The following is a 19169-nucleotide window of genomic DNA, read 5'->3' as shown; positions in this document are numbered from 1 at the left end:
CTCCCTAGGAAGAGAATCAGAGAGAGACAGAATGAGGGGAGTTGATGGTGGGAGCCAAGGTGGGAAGATATGCAGAAAAGCCAGGAAGTACTGGAAAACAGAGACAAGGGGAAGCCCTGAAGATGCAGAAATGGATGCTAAAGGCTGAGGGGAACAGAGCGCGGATGGCAGTATGGGCGGAAGCAGCAGAAGGAGAGGTTGAGTCATTGTGGCATCAAAGGACACCAGCACTCATGCGACAAGGATCCAGCCATGGCGGCCGCACGGTACCCAGAAACTGGCACTCCAGTGCCTGGATTAACAACTTGTTCCAGCTGATGGGATGCATGACGACTCCACTGAGTTATGACTGTGAGGTCAAGATTCCCATTCACAGTTATATCCACACTTATCCTTACACGAATCTCTCATTTCGTGTCTGATAACCTTAAAATAATCTAACTCAAGTGCCCAGAGAGGCAGAAAGAAAGGGAGTTGAATGTCACAGTATGGGAGTTAATGGAAGAGAATGTTTCAAGAGGAAATGGTCAATTACATCAAATGTTTCAGAAAGATCAAGTGAGCCAACACTTTAAAAGAAACAGATTTGTTAAGCAAAAAATGGAAGGGCTGGGTGCGGGGAGACAGAGGCCAGGTTGCCAAGGGTGATGGCATGAATGGGACATAAGACCAGAAAAAGACAACAGCACAAACCACACTTTCCACTGGTTCAACTGTGAAGAGAGAGAAAACCAAGGTTCTAAGTTGTGGAGTAGAAGCAGTGACATTTTTTAAGACAAAAGAGATTTGAATATATTCAAATGCTGATGGAAAGAAGGTACTAATGGTGAGGTTGGAAACAGTTGAGAGAGGAAAACAACTAATAGGGCTAAGTTGCTGAAGATATAAGAAGCCAGGTAGAGGGAATAACCCAAGGCAGGAGGAGAGAAGGAGGCACAGATGGGTGGGCACATGTACTGGGCTATGTTCGGATCAGATATTAAAGGTATTTCCTGTAATGACTTCTATTTTCTGGGTGAAGTAGGAAACAAGATTATTGGCTGACAGTGAAGAAGGAGGACACAAGGGAAGAGCCTTGAGGGAATGGAGAACATTTGCAACAGTCATTTTGGAAAATGGCAGTGAGATCTAACCAGGAATATGGTGAAGGATTACCAATTGGTGCAAAGGGCTCAAGTGAGATCAAAGGCCATGGATCCGCATAACACTTAGCCGTGCCTTCATGTGATTTCCAGTCTCATTCAGTGAGGCAGGAAAAGCAGCAAAAACATTGCTAGTTGGGATTAATTCCAAGTTAAGGGAAGAAGGGCAAGGGAACAAGAAGTTTAAGGTATTAGGAAGAGAATGATTGAGGAAATATCTTGGCTAGCTCCAGATGAAGACTACCAAGTCTAGTAGGGAGAAAAATATGAGGACCAAGGGATCGCAAAGAACAGCTATTTGGGAGTAAAAGATGGAGTTCTGGGATATAAGAGGTTCTGGAGAATTTAAGATTTCAGAGGTGAAGTTCTAGGTGACTAGAAGATCCTCAATTTGGCCATGTGCAATAGATTGTGCTGTCTGTCCTTCCAGCTTCTCTTTCTCTGGGGAGCTTTCTATTTTTACACGTGGTTCTTGTTGAACAGATTATCCTGGAGCTTCACCCCACCCTCACTGCAGGGGCTGGCACGGGTGCAAGTCAGTGAGCTTACCCTTCTGGCTACAGTGATTGACTCAGGGGTGGGTATATGACTAAGAAGAGATTATCAGACCATTCCCTGAGATTTCTTCCATGAATGTTAGAGGCAAATCTCTCTTTCTCAGCTGTTTCTAACTTATGAGGATCTTGTAACTGCTTATGAGCATCTTCCTTGGCAGCCTAGAGAAACCATCTCCAGAAGGAGCAAGTGAGTCCAAGGTACAAAGACAAACAAATCAAGCATAGACACAAGATGGATAAAAGAAAAAAGAATCAGAAAACAATGTTCAATCCCTGGATCTAGCCATGCTGAAGCTAGTCTAACCCTGGATCTTCCCACAGGGCTCCCCAAAATCTCTCTGCTTAAGGTGCCATGCCACGCTAAGTCACTTAAGTAGAGTCTGACTCTTTGCGACCCTATGGACTATAACCCTCCAGGCTCCTCTGTGCATGGGATTCTCCAGGCAAGAATACTGAAGTGGGTTGCCGTGCCCTCCTCCAGGGGATCTTCCCAACCCAGGGATAGAACCACGTCTCTTGTGGCTCCTGCCTTGTATATTCTTTACCGCTGGGTTGCTGGGGAAGCCCCTGTCCAAGGTAGTCTACATTAAAAATAACACTGTGCTCAGTTGCTTCAGTCGTGTCCAACTCCTTGTGACCCTATGGACTGTAGCCCCCCCAGGCTCCTCTGTCCATGGGATTTCCCAGGCAAGAATACTGCAGTTGGTTGCCATTTCTTTCTCCAGAGAAGGTCTTCCCAAGCCAGGGATCAAACCAGTGTCTCCTGCAGTTCCTGCATCACAGGAGGAATCTTTACCACTGCTGTAATCTTCAGTCTAGGAAGTAAGTGGATGAAACAAAGGAGGTAAAGATATGACAGCTGAGATGGCTGAGAAACTAAAGATAGAATGTTGCGTCGGTTTGCTTTACAGGCTTGAAAGTCACCTAAGACAAAGACAGTACTTGATGGGAGTGGAAAAGACACCTCTGAACCATTTTGACAGTCTTAGGTAGGAAGAATAGAAAAGATGTTAGTAGGTAGCTGCTATAAGGATAGAAAGTTACATGTTAGCAGGAGCCTCAAAAGAATGATGCTTTTTATACAAAAGCGAAAGAAGAATAGGGTGGAGGTTGCAGAGGGGAAAGGGAAACATCCAGACCCCACTTGCTGAAGAGAAGTCAATGGGGTGTGTGATAATGGAGATAAGATTGCTGCGGGTGGAGCCTTCTCAGTCAAAGGTTATGTAACCATGAGGTGCTTCCCCAGTGAAAATTAGGCTCCATGTCTAAGTCCTAAATATGACTACAATATCAATAACGTAGACATTCTTTAACAACTTTTCCACCTACCACTCTTTGTCCTTGAATCACTCACTGTTCATCTGAAAGACAAAGTAAAACTGGAAATTTAGATGGATCAGGTTTAAATTTATTTTTCCTAATTGAGATATTCTATGCATACATTCAAATGCCTCAGACAATGATCAGAATAACAACCTCAGTAGCAATTATCACTCAAGTGATTCAGTAGAATAGTTAATGTTAAATATTTTAACACTCTATTTAGAAAATCACATCACACTAATGCATTTTATTGGACAACATAAAATATACATGGATATTACAAAAGAACAAAATCTAACACAAAATTTTATGAAGCTGGCCTGCCAACTCTGGAATGAAGCCACAGAGGGAAGGACGACACCCAGCTGGCACTTCAACAGGGAGGGTAATAGCTTTACTAAAGGGTTGTCAATGTGTCCAAATGACACACACTTACTGGGCATGTGGACATATGTACACAGACAGAGTTTATTTTCCTTATCCCATGTAGACATAGTCTTTCCACCAGAAATTCCTAAAGATTATATTCAAAGATTTTAAATATTTCTATGTGTATTAAAGATGATTGTATCTGTGCTTGAGTTATATATTGGAAATATTATATAAATGTCTATTTGGATAAATGGAATGTAATTCTGTATGATAAAGAGAAAGTACAGTACTAACCACTCCAGACCCTTTTTAATCCCTTATATGAGTATAGAAATAGAATTAATGAATAGAATTAATAAATCAAAATGGAAAAATAATATTATGACAGTTTATGTTTTTAAAGTGATGTTGTTAAAAGTACCTTTGAAGAGTATAGAAAGGAAATGTACAGAGAAAATAAATGAAGTTCATCAAAGAGTGTATTTGGAAAATAATACCAGAGTGAATGTACAAACACTGATCTCCCACTGCCCTGGACCTGCCCCTCATACCCGTCAGTAGACTGTGTTCTGTGGCCTGGTTGGAGCAGAACCACCCAGCACTTCCATCCCCCAGGAACCCAAGAGTGAAGTCGCCTTCTCCACGGAGGTGAGTGTGGTCCAGAGCAGCAGCCACTGCACCTTTGGAGACGTGAAGGCTCTCCAGAGACCTCAGACCTTCCCCTGGAGGAATACACAGCTGCCTCCCCCACTGTGCAGAGCTGGTCCATGTCCTCAGTCAGGGCTGTGCAACAGCAGAATGCATGTGGTGGGAAAAGCCAGGCAGAGATGACCCGCCCCCCAGCAGAGCCCCTTGGTCACACTCCCTCCATGTCAGCTGTCATCCAAACGGTGTGAAACTCATTTCCTTTCTTCTAGAGTCTTCATTTTCTCTTAATGTTTGGGTAGAGTCTATTTTCTTCCTTCTCCTTTAATTAGATACTCATGCTTTGTTAAGGGATTGTAAAAAAAAAAAAAAAAAAACTTTTTGGAGGAAAGAAATAAGAATATTGCCCAAAGAGAACATGTTTTTCTTGGGAAGATAAGAATATGGTCTCCTGGAAGATATTTGTAAAACAGAAATTTAAAAGGAAGACATAAAATAATAGAAATGCACTATATAATCTCCATCTTGAAAAAGTTATCCCTGTTGTCAGTACATTTGATATAAAGTGAAAGTCATTCAGTTGTGTCCGACTCTTTCTGACCCCAGGGACTGCAGCCTGCCAGGCTCCTCTGTCCATGGGATTCTCTAGGCAAGAATACTGGAGTGGGTTGCCATGCCCTCCTCCAGGGGATCTTCCCCACCCAGGGATCGAAACTGGGTCTCCTGCATAGTAGGCAGATTCTTTACCATCTGAACCACCAGCAAAGCCCCTTACATTTGATATATTGGTGAATAAACAGTGTAGATTTTCTTTATCTTATAGGTATTTTACGTTAAAGTTTTTATTTTTCAAGTACAGAGCTCAGCTCTGTTCAAACATTAAAGATTACCACCATATGTGATATGGTTGCAACATTTAAAAGAGGTACTTTTTTTTTTTACAGGACCTCAGACTTACGTGTGTTTCAGTCAAATAATTAGGTGTATGGCTTTTTAAAGAAATCATATGGGTCACACTTATAAATCTCAGTCACTTTTGGGCTTCAATCCTTGATTGTAAGGATGTTTTCCTTCCTTTGTGGTACAGGTAATTTTCACCAGAATCACAGGAATTCAAGAGAAACAGAAAGACTGAAATAACAGAGAAGGTGTGGCCTTTGATACATAGCCAGTGTAGTATTCATTCTGGTTCTGTCAGTAATTAACTGCAATCATAGGTAGGTAACCAAGATCACTTCTCTGAGCCTCAGAGAGGTTATGAAATAAAAACATTACAGTTTCTCCACATTATTATTACGAGAATTAAAGTGGGTAGTAGAATCCCTGACTCATAATAGAGACCACATAAATGTTCATTCCTTACCATCATTTCCAGTTCTAGATAATCTAGTAAAATTTTTCTTGAGTCCCAAAGTGCTAGCAAATAAAATAATAGTTGTTTATAGTGCCAAACACCTAAGGATGGCACTCTTAAGATCCTTTTTTGTCCATGAAGGATTCTTGTAGTATCATCAGAGAATGCAATATTCACACCCTGATCAAATTTCAAAGGATTGGGAAATTTATGAAATTGAGGATTGCATCCCATCTCTCATCATCTCCACCTCCCTCAAGAGACACGGTGTTCAGTGGAGAAGTTGTACGTGGCCTTGTGGGGGCCTGTCCTGCTTTGCAGTCTCATCTTTGAGGCAGGCACAGGGGACAAAGCGATGCTGGTGTGCATGGATCAGTCTTTCCAGACACTTGATGATTTCATAGTCAGGAAGAGCAAGACTCATCATGTTCAAGCCCAGCATCTGAGAAACCACCTCCCTGAAGTCCATCAGCTGCAATAGCAAACAGAACCACATGAATCGAGAGAACAGATTGCAGCAACACTGCCAGATCAAAGGCAATCCAAACACCTGTGGAAAACCCAGGTCTGCATGAGCTAGCCTAATTACTTAGTCTCCTTACTCTTCAGGTAATTCTCTCATTTATAAAAAGATAAAGAAGAAGAAGGAAGGGGAGTATGGAGGAGGCTAGCCTACAAAATTACCTCTAAAGTCCTTTCAGACACCAACTTTCAGCAATTTAATAACCACTTTGCTTTTTATTTACTTTTAATTGGAGGATGATTGCTTTACAATATTGTGCTGGCCTCCGCCATACATCAACATGAATCAGCCATAGATATAAGTATGTCCCCTCCCTCCTGAGCCTTCCATCCACCTCCCACCTCCCACTCCATCCTACCCTCTAGATAACCACTTTTATGATGAGACAATTAATGTGGTAGTAGTAGTAAAGTCACTCACTTCTGTCTGACTCTTTGACACCCCGTGGACTGTAGCCCATCAGGCTCTTCTATCCATGGGATTCTCCAGGCAAGAATGCTGGAGTGGATAGCCATTTCCTTCTCCAGGGATCTCCCCGACCCAGGGATCAAACCTGGGTCACCTGCATTGCAGGCAGATTCCTTACCGTCTGAACTACCAATTAATGTGGTATTGGCTACCAAATCAAGAAACCCAGTTCAGCAACTATAAAGGAGACTCTGGCCTTGATAAGATTTCATTTTCTCACTTCCAGGGTTAATGAGCAACCTCCCTCCCTCCCTCCCATGCCTGTTCTGAAGTTAAGATCAAATGAAACGATAGTTGACTGTGTATGTGTTCTGCACACTAAGAAATGCTTTACAATTGTTGGTGTGGTTCAGTCTGTCACATGATAAATGCTTATGCCCTGGGGCGTTAACTGGGCAATGAACCTCTTCAACTAAAGGAGGAACCAACAGCAGGAGAAGTATGAGCTGATGAATATGGAGGACTTCTAAGTGTTGATCGAATCACATCACACGGATTGCCATTTCACAGCACAATGGACTCTCTGGGACAATTATTTGTCCATCACAAAAGGAAAAATGGGAGTTTGGGGCCAGAGAAGATGGACAACATGTGACTTATACCCCTTCAATTCTCACAGACTGGTTGCTGTGATTCTAGCCAAAAGCAGTAGTAGATCAACTAGAGATGGCCAGGCGACCCCTTCCATTTCAGAAAAGGTGTGAACCCATCCGAAGACAGATGTTCCTCCAGGAGAAGTGCCGTCCAAACATCACCTCCGTGTGCTCATTAACTTCCCAAGCCCTTTCCTATGCCGAGTCCAACATGGGAAAGCAAATGCTCTCTCCAGCCCAATCTCCCCAGTGAAAAAGCTTTCCTCAAACTTTTCCCCCCTTCCGAATATGGCCAAAGCTATTAAATGCTGAGAAGTTCCCACTGAGACCACTCACTCTTGGACTTTGGCCTTCCTCAGTTCTGCCTGACACATGAGCCAAAGCAGAGGCTGCTAAAGAGAAAAAATATCCTGGGATCAGAGTCCTCACTGTGCCCTTCTGGGCTGCAGAGAGCGAGTGAGATGAAAGCCAAAAGCAGGGGTCAGGCTGCCCACGACATGTTTCTTTCTGCCTGACCTCCTGATGGGCTCACCAGATAGCACCCCGCCTTGCACCCAGCGGGCGCACAAGTTCTGTTTTATGGTTTACATCTGGGCTCGGCCAGCCATTGGGTCTGGGTGCCACTGTTTGTGATGTGGGACCGTTTCCTGCAACTGATCTCTGCTGGAGATAAAATTTCCCTCCTGAGGCTGAAGCCCTGGATAACGTTAGATCTGGGATAACTCGAACTTCAGAGGCAATCAGCAAACATAATAAAAAAAAAAAACTCTCCATAGCCAGGACCTGGCTTTTCACAGGCTTTCCATGGCTTTGCAAGCCATTAAAAGGTGAATTGCTTTTCTTAGTGGAGTAAATTCATAATGATTGTTTTGATGCCAAAAAGATGGGAGGGGCAGATATAGATATGTTGGGATTATGTAGAAAGCCTGATTAAATAGTTATAAAGATATACATGAATAAGTATCACACTTTTGAATTGTCTTATCTTTCCAAAATAAGGTTTCACCACCAGATTTCTACCCACCTGCCTTTCTCTCTTTCCTGCTTCTTCCAGAGATTTTTTTAGTGTCTTCATTTCACTGGTTACAACTTCTAGCATGTTCCTGGCCCTCTCTTTATTCTCCTTAGCCTCATGCTCTGTAGTCTCCAGTTCTGATTTGACAGACAGCAGCTTTTTCTCAGCTTTCTCCTTCATTTTTTCCAGTTTGTCTCTGGATTTATTTAGGTCTTCAATGGCTCTGGTCTGTTCCAAAGTTTTAATCTAAGAAGTCAAAGAGAATGCTAATAATTTCATCTGCATTTATTTAGGAAAGCTGTATAAACAAGACAAACCAGAAGTCAATGAAATTCACTTAACAACTTTTTTTAATAAACAAATAATGGAATGAAAAATGATGTAACTGCTGTGAATAACAGTTGGGCCATTTTCAAACTGTAAACACAGAGTTGACCTATGACCCAGCGGTTTCACTCCAAGGTACATAAATCCAAGAGAACTAAAGACTTATGTCCACACAAAATCTGTGCATGAATGGTTCTAGTAGCACTATTCATAATCACCAAAGTGTGAAAATAGCCTGAATATCCATTAATGGATGAGTAGATAAAGATGTGGTATATCCATACAACAGAGTATTATACAGCAGCAAAAAGGAACAATGTACTGATACATATTACAATACGGATAAGCCTTGAAAACATTATGCTAAGAGAAAAAAGTCAGTCACAAAAGACCACTTATTGTATGATTCCATTTATAGGAAGGATCCAGAAAAGGCCAGGGGCTGGTGGGAGTAGAGAATGAAGAGTAACTGCTGACAGATACAGGGTTTCTTTTTTGGGGTGATGAAAATATTCTGAAATTAGATAGCAGTGATGTTTACACAATTCTGTGAATATACTAAAAACCACTGAATTGTACACTTTTAAAAGAGTGAGATTTATGGAATGTAAATTGCATCTTGATAAAACTGAGATCAGAAAGCATATTTACAAAGAAGCCTCTAAAAAGGATCAAAAGCAATTCCTTTGAAATAAATTAAGAAGTGCATATGGGATGGACAAAGCAGAAAGACTAGCAGAGCTCTGAATTTAGTTCTGAGCCTCCTAACAGTTCAAACAAGGCCTACGGTCATAGTCTCCAAGAAAAAGCAAGAATTTGTGTTTCAATTTTATTGAAAAATCATTTAAAGGTAACATCTGAAAGTAATAAAAATTAAAGATACCAAATAATGAGTGTGTGCTGTCTCCTCCCTCCCCCTTTCATTACAACCCTTCTTTCCTGAGAAGGAAGGATAATTTCTTGTTGCATCTACTCCCATCCTGTGGTTCCCAGGGTGAAGCTGAATAATGAAGAGAGTGTCAGGGAAGAAGAAAGTCTGAGAGACTAAATTGATCTACTGAGAGAGGAATGGAAAGAGTCTCCGTTAAGTAGGCTGCAAAAAATAGTCTTGGAAGAAACTTGGGAGGATGGAAGAGGGACTTGTGAGGAGATGTAGGATGCCATGTAGGGAGGAAACTAAAAAGAGAGAAATGGATAAAAGATGCTTTAAAATATTGCCACTCTTGAATGAAATCCTTCTTTGGTTTTCTTTTTTTCTTTTTTTTTTTTTTTTTGAATAACAATAATAAAGCAACCACTATCGTTTAATTTGTCAGACAGCTGATTGTTTATTGCTGAGGGATTTTGAGATTGTTGTGATTTCCCTAGACTACATTTGGACGCTACCGTCAGAGATTAAAATCTTGACCGAGTCTTGGGGTTAGAGCGCATCTTCACAGAGACTGAGTTCCAGAATTATGGCGTAAGGAGCACAAGCTGACCTGACCTAAACCCTGAAGAGTCCTCCAACACTTCTGGAAAGTCAGAGGAATGGTAGAAGCTATTCTCAGATTGGATTATGACACGCTATGGAAGAAAAGTGCCTGCTTGGGATACTGATGTCCAGATGGAAAATCATCAGATTTATATTGTCTGGGTGACGTCATTAAACTGAGAAAGCTTGAGTCAAATGCCTAAACTGGAAACTTGTTTTTACCTACCATCACACACACACACACACACACACACACAACTTCTTAAGAAACTAAATTCCTTTCCAGGCAGAGAGGAAGTTGATGGCAGACACGCTCGCACAAGTTCACCAATTTTTTTACTGGTTCCATGAAGGAGAGAGGAAATCCCTGGGAAACTGACAGCTGCTGTGGGACTTGCGATTGAGAAGGTGTGAGAACAACTGCTATAGCTTGGGAAACATGGAGGAAATAAAAGCAACAGCGAGGGGAAGGGGTTCTGAGTCAGCTTTCTAGTCAATGAAATAGCAGCAGTAGAGCAAGCATTCGCAACAAGGAAATGGGGGCTGACCTTGGAGATCATTCAGGAACTCCAAGTTATCGAAACCGTATTTGAATATAGATGGTAAATCAGTACCAGTATATTACAATAGTATCTCAGTGTTGATTCCTGGGTGCAGCTATTTTACTATGGTCACACAGAAGAATTCTCTTGTTCTTAAGAGATACCTGGGAAGTATTTAGGCATGAAGTGTCGTGATGTACTCTCAAATGATTCCTCTCTCTGTCTTTGTCTCTCTCTCATTATGCAAAATATAACAATCAGTAAAATGTTAACAATCTACATGAACAGTAGAATGTCTGTTATGCTATTCTTGAAACTGTTCTATTTGAAATTTTTCAAAATAAAAACTTGAGAAGGGAGCTTTCCCATGCATGATTGAGGCATGTGAGTATCCAATAAGTAAAAAGTTTTGAATAGATATGTACATTTATTTATAAATTATATAAACAAGAATTCTAAAAATACATTCTGTATTTTTTCAAATATTTTACAAATAGGGGACGTTAGAGGGGCAAAATCAGTATCAACCTTAAAACAAAGTGATCTCCCTTTCACAGAGATACCCTTCATGGGCCAACAATCTCAGGGCTGCAGAGAAAATATGGGGTAAAGAGAGAAGTTTCTGGGATTGCTGCATGGAATTAAAAATGTTGTATTAACAGAAGAGGAGATATATTCAGCCTTTCTGCTCAGCTTGGAAAAAACATTTACAGTGGGCCGTCTACCAAAAGAGATGGAACACAGCTTGGAGAGTTAGAAGCACATAAATCAAGTCCTAATGAGAAGAATTTATAGCCAAGAATTTCTCAAAAATATGAGACTTTATCACAGTCCTGAGGGCTGCCTGAATTCCTGTTGTCGGGGAGCAAGTTACAGAGTCCAAGCCAAACCACCAGGACAGAACTGGGAGCCAACTTTGGGAAGGCGTTCTCAGCCTCCTAAGTCAAACAAGATTGCTGGGAGGGGAGCAGGGCAAATGGGTTTCTTAATCCAACTAAGGGAGCTTCTCAGAGCCAGCCCAGAGTTCAGTGAGAGTCTGTGTCCCTCAGTTTTCCCAGTGGGTCTGAGATGGTCATAAACAGGACCGATGCACCATGCAGACCCCAGCCAGGATGGATCACATTCTGAGAGTTTCCCTTCTGGTGAATAACGTATCTGGCATCTGCCTCCTGGAGGAAAAGCATTTCAAATCTGGCGAACGATTCTCTGTTGTGTTATAAGGGCCAAGGGCTCTGAAAGATAAGGTGATTAAATTTAACATCTGATCTGTTGAATCTGCAAGTGGATCTACAATCTTCACCTGGAGGGTTTTCTGGAGCTTGTACAGAAAACAGGACCCTAAGGTTACAGCCACTATGGAGAACAATATAAAAGATCCTTAAAAAACTAAAAATAGATCTACCATATGACCCTGCAATCCCACTCCTGGGTATATATCTGGAGAAAAACATGATCCAAAAGGATACATGCACCCCAACGTTCATCGCAGCACAGTTTACAATAGCCAAGAAATGTCCATCAACAGAAGAATAGATAAAGATGCGGTACAGGTATACAATGGAATATTACTCAGTTATAAAAAAGAAAGGAGGAATGCTATTTGCCACAACCTGGATAGACCTGGAGATTATCATACTGAGTGAAGCAAGTCAAACAGAGAAGAAATATTGTATGGCATCCCTTACATGTGGAATCAAAAAAGAAACGATACAAATGAACTTACAAGACAGAAAAGAGACTCACAGGCAGAGAACAAACTTAGGATTGCCAGGAGGGAAGGGATAATTAGGGACTTGGGAAGGTCATGTACACACTGTTATATATAAAATGGATAACCAACAAGAACCTACTGTATAGCACATGGAACTCTGCTCAGTGTTATGTGTTAGCCTGGATGGAAGGAAAGTTTGCAAGAGAGTGGATATATGCATATGTATGACTTAGTCCCTTTGCTGTTCACCTGAAACTATCACAACATTGTTAATCGGCTATATTCCAACACAAAATAAAAAGTTTAAACAAACAAAAAAACAGGACTCTGCAGAAGCCCTGAATTGTACAGGCACTCTCTAAAGAGGGTGGGACAGAAGAGGAGAAGGGTTGCCCAGGAAAGCTGCATTCCTCCACAAAGAACCCCAGAGATTTTGCTAGGAGGGAACTATAGCAGAAACCATAGGAAGCTGTTCTACTTTGCAGGCTGAGTTCACCTCCACTCCCCTACCTCACCCAAGAGGTCCTTTCTCACAGGTTTGCTTGATGCACACATTCAAAGCTGGGTGAGTCCAGGGCAATTCAAGGTCAATGAGTCAACATAATCAGAGCTCAGTTCATGATTGGTAGGTTAGGGGAAAAAATATAAACTAAAGTCACACGGGCTGGATTGGAGAGCATTCTGAAGTGTGGGAGGAGCATGGGAAGCAGAGTCAGTAAGCAGATGAGAGCTTTGCTGGTGGCTGAAGATTCTTATTCCTTTTGAGTGTGTCCTTGAGAGACTGCAAGAAAGATAATGGTTGTTTTCCACTAGTTTCTGGTCATCTGACTACCGATTTTTGGCCACAGCTCCCTACTAAGATTGTGTCCTGTAGTACAGTCTGAAAGCGCTCTATTGAATATCTGGTCTTCCTTTTTTTATTACTTCCCAGAATAAAGATCCATCTAAGTGAGCTCCAGGGACTAAGCTCCAGCCAGTGAAGACTAAGAAGTGTTGTACTGTTCCTGGAAAGCGGCGTACTGGGTGTCCTTCCACCTTGCTTCCTGCCTCGTGCCTGGAATGAGGCAGAGCCCAGGTAGCTGGCTTGCCCTAAGAGGTGGTCTTGAGGAGGAGTTATTGCCAGGACAGTAAAGCAGAGAGAACAAGCCAGGATTAATGATGACCGTGAAGCTATCCTCCTAAACATGGAATGACTACGCCCATGCTTTCTTTCAGTGAGAAAGCAGCAAACATCTCTCCTGACCAAGCCACTGTTTTGCGTTTCAGCCTTTTCAGCTGAAACTAATCATAACTCACACCAGCTATGAAGCAACTGGCATTTCATGAGTTATGCAAAGAGCTGGAGTCCTGCCACCTGTTTCAGTCCCTGCGTTTGCATTTGTGCATAAGGCTATGCTTCTGCCAATTAGTAACACACCTTTAATTATCTTAGGTTAATGAAGAAAGAGCAAAGGTAGAGTTAATACATAAATAATGTGTTCATGCCAAGTGGAGGCCATGCTGTGTCATGATATATGTACAAACAAAGCATCTGCAGCAGCAACATAAAGGCACATAGTAGAATAATTAACTCTGTGAATTAATAATTCACTCTTGCTGCTGCTGCTACGTCGCTTCAGTCGTGTTCGACTCTGTGCGACCCCATAGACAGCCTCCTACCAGGCTCCTCTGTCTCTGGGATTCTTCAGGCAAGAACACTGGAATAGGTTGCATTTCCTTCTCCAATGCAGGAAAGTGAAAAGTGAAAGCGAAGTCGCTCAGTCATGTCCGACTCTTAGCGACCTCATGGACTGCAGCCTACCAGGCTCCTCCGTCCATGGAATTTCACTCTTAGACAACATAAACTGTCCACATGTCAGAACCAAAAGAGCCCATACCACACACAAGCAATTGGTACTATGCGTTCTTGGTAATGGTGATTTCAGTGAAATAAAATCTAGCATAGTGAATTAATATTGCCCATCTTTGCTGCTAAGTCACTTCAGTCGTGTCCGACTCTGTGCGACCCCATAGACGGTAGCCCACCAGGCTCCGCCGTCCCTGGGATTCTCCAGGCAAGAGCACTGGAGTGGGGTGCCATTGCCTTCTCCGATTGCCCATCTTTGAATATGTATTTATTTCTTTGGCTGCACCAGGTCTTAGCTGTGGTACTCGGGATCTTTAGCTGTGCCATGTGGGATCTAGTTATCCGACCAGGGATCGAATAAGGATCAACCAGGATCTGACAGGCCCCTGAATGGGGAGAGCAGAGTCTTAGCCACTGGACCACAAGGGAAGTCCCCAATATTGCCAATTTTTAAATTCTAGTTTTACACTTTGTTTTGATTTCTAAATTGATTTGGATTTTACAGTGGTAAAAATGTAATGAGATTAAGAGATTTCTATATAGTATTAAGTTTGTACATATGCAAGCAATATTAAAATAAAATTACTCTGGCTCAACACAGGAAGGGGAAATACAGACAATACTTTTTCTTTCAAAAGCAAATTTCTGCAATACTTATGTTTGCCTGCTAAACTAAAATTTAGTAATTTATCTGGAAAGGTCTGCTTTTCCCTGGTCTAGAATTCAGGAGGAAATTTAATACATGGGTCTTTAAAAGAAAGGTTTGAGTAAGCTAGGAGTCAAAGTCTTTGACAATGTTTTGCAATACACATAGAAACACATAAAAAAAAAAAACTGGCATGCAAATTTTCAAAACAGACTTATTCATCATAAACAAAAAAAAATGGAAATAATCCAAATGCCCATCAGATACTGAATAAACAAAACACAGTATGCCCATACAATGGAATATTATCCAGCCATTAAAAAGAAATGCGATGGTTAAGTTTATGTGTCAGTTTGACTGGGCCACAAGGTCCAGATATTTGGTCAAGCATTATCATGAATTTTCTGTGAGGTTGTTTCAGCATAAGATTAACATTTCCCTTCCGTAATGTGGGTGGACTTCAACCAATCAGTTGAAGGCCTGAATAGAAAAAAGACAGACTTCCCCTGAAGCAAGAGAAGAACTCTTCCAGCAGACAGGCTTTGGACTGGCTCTTCCTGGATTTCCAGCCTGCTGGCTCATCCTGCAGATTCTGAACTTGCCAGCTTCCATAATTATGTAGGTCACTTCCTTAAAATAAATCTGTGTGTGTGTACACACATCCAATTAGTTCTGTTTCTCTGGAGAACTCTGATTAATACAGGAATGAAGTACTGATCACAATATGGGTGAACCTCGAAAACACAGAAAGTGAAAGAAGCCAGAGGCAAAAGGCTCCCTACTGCATGGTTCTATTTATATGCAATGTCCAGAATGGGCAAATCCACAGAGACAGCAGCTCAATCATTAAAGAATCTGCCTGCAGTGCATGGGGCCTGGGTTCAATCTCTGGTACTCTTGCCTGGAAAAGCCCATGGACAGAGGAGCCTGGCAGGCTATGGTATGTGCGGTCTCAAGAGTCGGACACGACTTAGCAACTAAATCATCATAGAGATAGAAAGTAGATTATTGATTTACAGAGATTGAGGAAAGGATGAATATGGAGTATTGTCTCTTGGGTTTTTGTTTTTTTTTTTTGCAGGGGTGGATAATGGACAAATTCTAGAATTAGGGAATGGGGATAGTTGTACAACCTTGTCAATATATTACACCAAAAACCACTGAACTTTGTACTTTCAAAGAGTGGATTTTATAGCATGTAATTTCAATCTCAATTTTTAAAATAAAACACATAGAAATGTAGTCCAAATGATTATTTTGGATTGACCATCTATAAATGGTGAAATTAATTCTTAATTGAATAAGAGTGTCCCCCCACCCATGCAAAAAATACATCTACCAGAACCTCAGATTGTCATCTTATTTGTAATAAGGGCCTTTGCAAGTGTAATTAAGAAGCTCAAGGTGAAATCATCCTGGATTTGGGTGGGTCCCAGATCCACTGGTGGGCTTCTCCAGTGGCTCAGACTGTAAAGAACCCTCTGCAATGCAGAGACCTGGGTCTGATCCCTGGGGTGGGAAGATCTCCTGGAGGAGGGCATGGTAACCCACTCCAGTATTCTTGCCTGGAGAATCCCCATGCCCAGAGGAGGCTGGTGGCTACAGTTCATGGGGTCACGAACAGTCAGACACAACTGAACCATTAAGCACAGCACAGCAGATCCACTGGAGCTGGTACTCAGCACTGAGTATAACGCTTATTGTTTAAAACGTAGACCAGAACAGGTTATAGGACATAATTACCTCTAATTAAGATTTTCTCCTTGATGGTCAAAGAATTGAAAGCAAAGTTAAAGGGAACTCATTTTTCACTTAAGGATGGAACATTATATAATACCCCATCCTGTACCACCTAGAAGCACTGTGCACACACCAGTGGTGTGTGCTCCACATTTGAAAACGTTGCTTACACTGTTGATACTGGAATTCGAAATTCTCAAGCCAGCCACAGTGACCAGAAACACAACTTGTATAATCACATCATCCAGAAAGCAAAACTTCATTATAAGAATCAGGCTTTCTTGTGAAAAGGTTAAGTGGAAAGACGCTTGTAAATAATTAAAAATAACACAGTGAAAAAATGATGAAGACCTAAGATCTAAGTCGCTGAGACCAAAGTGGAACAAACTACAGACACAGCCCTCAGTTCGCACTTGCTGCTTCCTGCTTCCGCTCTCTCTTCCTGCTTCCGCTCTGTCTTCCTGCTTCCGCTCTCTCTTCCTGCTTCTGCTCTCTGCTACCACTAGGGTGACTCCTCTTAACCCAACACTTGTGGTTCACAGGGTTGTCTCGGGCCAGGAGTCCTATGGCCACTCTCACTACCCTTAGCCAGGATCACGACTTAGAACATCTGCCCCAGAGTCTCTGATGGTGGGTCACTGTGTCTGTCACTTGAGAGGGTCACCCCCGCCTGCTCCCACAGCATGCTGTCCCTCTCGCATCTTTAGCCACCTTCCATATTCCCCATGAGGAGAAGGCAATGGCACCCCACTCCAGTACTCTTGCCTGGAAAATCCCATGGACGGAGGAGCCTGGTAGGCTGCAGTCCATGGGGTCGCTAAGAGTCGGACACGACTGAGCGACTTCACTTTCTCTTTTCACTTTCATGCATTGGAGTAGGAAATGGCAAACCACTCCAGTGTTCTTGCCTGGAGAATCCCAGGGACGGGGGAACCTGGTGGGCTGCCATCTGTGGGGTCGCACAGAGTCAGACACGACTGAAGCAACTTAGCATAGCATAGCATATTCCCCATGGGTGCAAATGGAACCTCAGGCTCTGGAAGGGTGCAGTCTAGGCCCCCTGCCCCAGCACTCTTGCAGCCCCCGCCAGTCAGGGTGGAACCAACTGCATGCTGACGTCAGGGATTTTCCCCATACCCACCAGACACACACCCTAAAGGTCAATTTCAAGGTGTGAGCAGGGTGTCCAGGATACTTACCTCCAACACTTTCTCCTCACCCAGGGACCCCATCAGATGCTTTCCCTAGCTTCTCCTTCCTTTACATGCAAATGTGTCCCTTCCCCTGGGCTATGTCTGCCCTTCCCTTCTCTAGGGAAGCCAACCTCTGTTTAGCTACCTTGTTCTGATGCCAGAAGGGCTTGGAAGAGGGAGGGGGGAAGAGCTAATGACTCAGAAGAGAAAATCAAGTGGGAACTATGCCCTAAGATATGGTTCTGCTACACAGATTCAACTGCTGGCTTTATTCCAGATTCCTTTTCCCAAATGATCTGTCTCCAGACTCAGAAACATTCCATTTCAAAGCCCTCATCTGCAGAGAGGAAGGACATCACTGTTGCCAGTATGCACGACAGGTGTACCTGCCAGGGATGCCAGTGTATATGAAGTTAACATATTATTGTCAGGGGCATACACACGTGACATTTGAATATTTTTATTAAATCCTAAGTTTTTATTTCATTCTTCTCTATACTCATTAGAAGTCAAAGACCTTGAATCCAGGAAGCACATGGCCCCAGCCTGTCTGCCCTCTTCCCTGCTTGGTGTGACAATATCCCAAAGCATAACACACATCCTACTGCCATCTGATCCTTCTCAGCGGACACTTGTGTGTGTCCATTTTCTCATCTTCTCTAAGCAAATGCCAATGCAAAAAAAAAAATGTCTATATGATTCCTAATATCATAGTCACCCACACTTTGAAGAAATGTTTTTATTTTCTGTACATCACATCACCCCTTTTTGACTTGATTTTTCATTCAGCAACTATGGATGGCTTCATTTCAGATATTGAAGAGACACGAAGTTGATCTACCCTGCTGATTTGTGAAATTTGTTGCATTTTCTCACAGCTCTAGAAAATCAGAGAAAGTTTTCAGCTTTCTTTTTTTTTCCTAGTGTGGCCCTTATAAGGCTGTCACTCTTTTGCATACATTTTTATGGAAACACAATCAGTGACAAGGAAACACAGCTGAGCACTTGCCTTAAGTTCACTGGTGTCAGCCAGTTTGGCTTTGAGCTCGGTGTTCAGCTCTTGACACACACTCAGCTCTTTCTGCAGCCTCTCCACCTTCTTCTGCAGCTTCCTGATGGTGACATTGGCCTCGTCCCGCTCCACCATCACAGCCGAGCGCACCTGCTTCTCCTGCTCCAGGTGGGCTATTTTCTGCCGGAGGAAGTTCATGTGTAGCTCTTTGCTCTCCAGTCTTTCCTTCTGAGTCTTTAGCTGGTTTGATACAAAAAAAGGATTTTTTTTTTTTAGCTGTGAAATTCCATTCATTTATTTTTTAGGTTTTTTAAATGTATTTAATTTTAATTGCAGGATAATTGCTTTACAATATTGTGTTGGTTTCTGCCAAACATCAACATGAATCAGTCATAGGTATACATGTGTTCCCTCCCTCTTGAGCCTCCCTTCCACCTCCCTCCCCAAGGAATTTTTTAAAATAATCATTGAATAGTCAGTAAATATAAATGAATTCCTCAGATAATATTGATCTTTATCTATACTTCAATAAGACTAATTTGTAAACCATCAAAAAAAGGCTACAGGATTTCTTTTCCTGATTGCATTTTTTTATCCCTATTTTTCCAAGAATTAATTTGGTAGCTGCAAAGTATGAGACAAAAGAGCCACAGAAAATGAACCAAGGAGTAGGCTTTCAATGTCTC

At 42.2% G+C, this 19169-nt stretch overlaps 1 protein-coding gene across 3 annotated transcripts in view; it reads right to left on the bottom strand.

The window, feature by feature from the left end:
- Positions 1 to 3095: 3095 nt before the first annotated feature.
- Positions 3096 to 19169, bottom strand: part of CCDC170 (coiled-coil domain containing 170) — a 95831-nt gene continuing 79757 nt past the window's right edge. For all 3 annotated transcript variants that reach the window (XM_070376874.1, XM_070376875.1, XM_070376876.1), the window contains 3 exons: positions 18481 to 18723; positions 8002 to 8238; positions 3096 to 5865 (listed from right to left, as the gene is read on the bottom strand). In XM_070376874.1, the coding sequence (XP_070232975.1) occupies positions 5665 to 5865; positions 8002 to 8238; positions 18481 to 18723 (681 nt within the window). In that variant the 3' untranslated portion in view covers positions 3096 to 5664. The remainder of the gene's footprint in view (positions 5866 to 8001; positions 8239 to 18480; positions 18724 to 19169) is intronic.

The sequence above is a fragment of the Bos mutus genome, chromosome 9 (assembly GCF_027580195.1).
Source record: "Bos mutus isolate GX-2022 chromosome 9, NWIPB_WYAK_1.1, whole genome shotgun sequence".
In the NCBI taxonomy this organism is placed as follows: Eukaryota; Metazoa; Chordata; class Mammalia; order Artiodactyla; family Bovidae; genus Bos; species Bos mutus.
The sequence above is the reverse complement of the archived record's forward strand: the minus strand, read 5'-3'. Positions and strand labels throughout refer to the sequence as shown.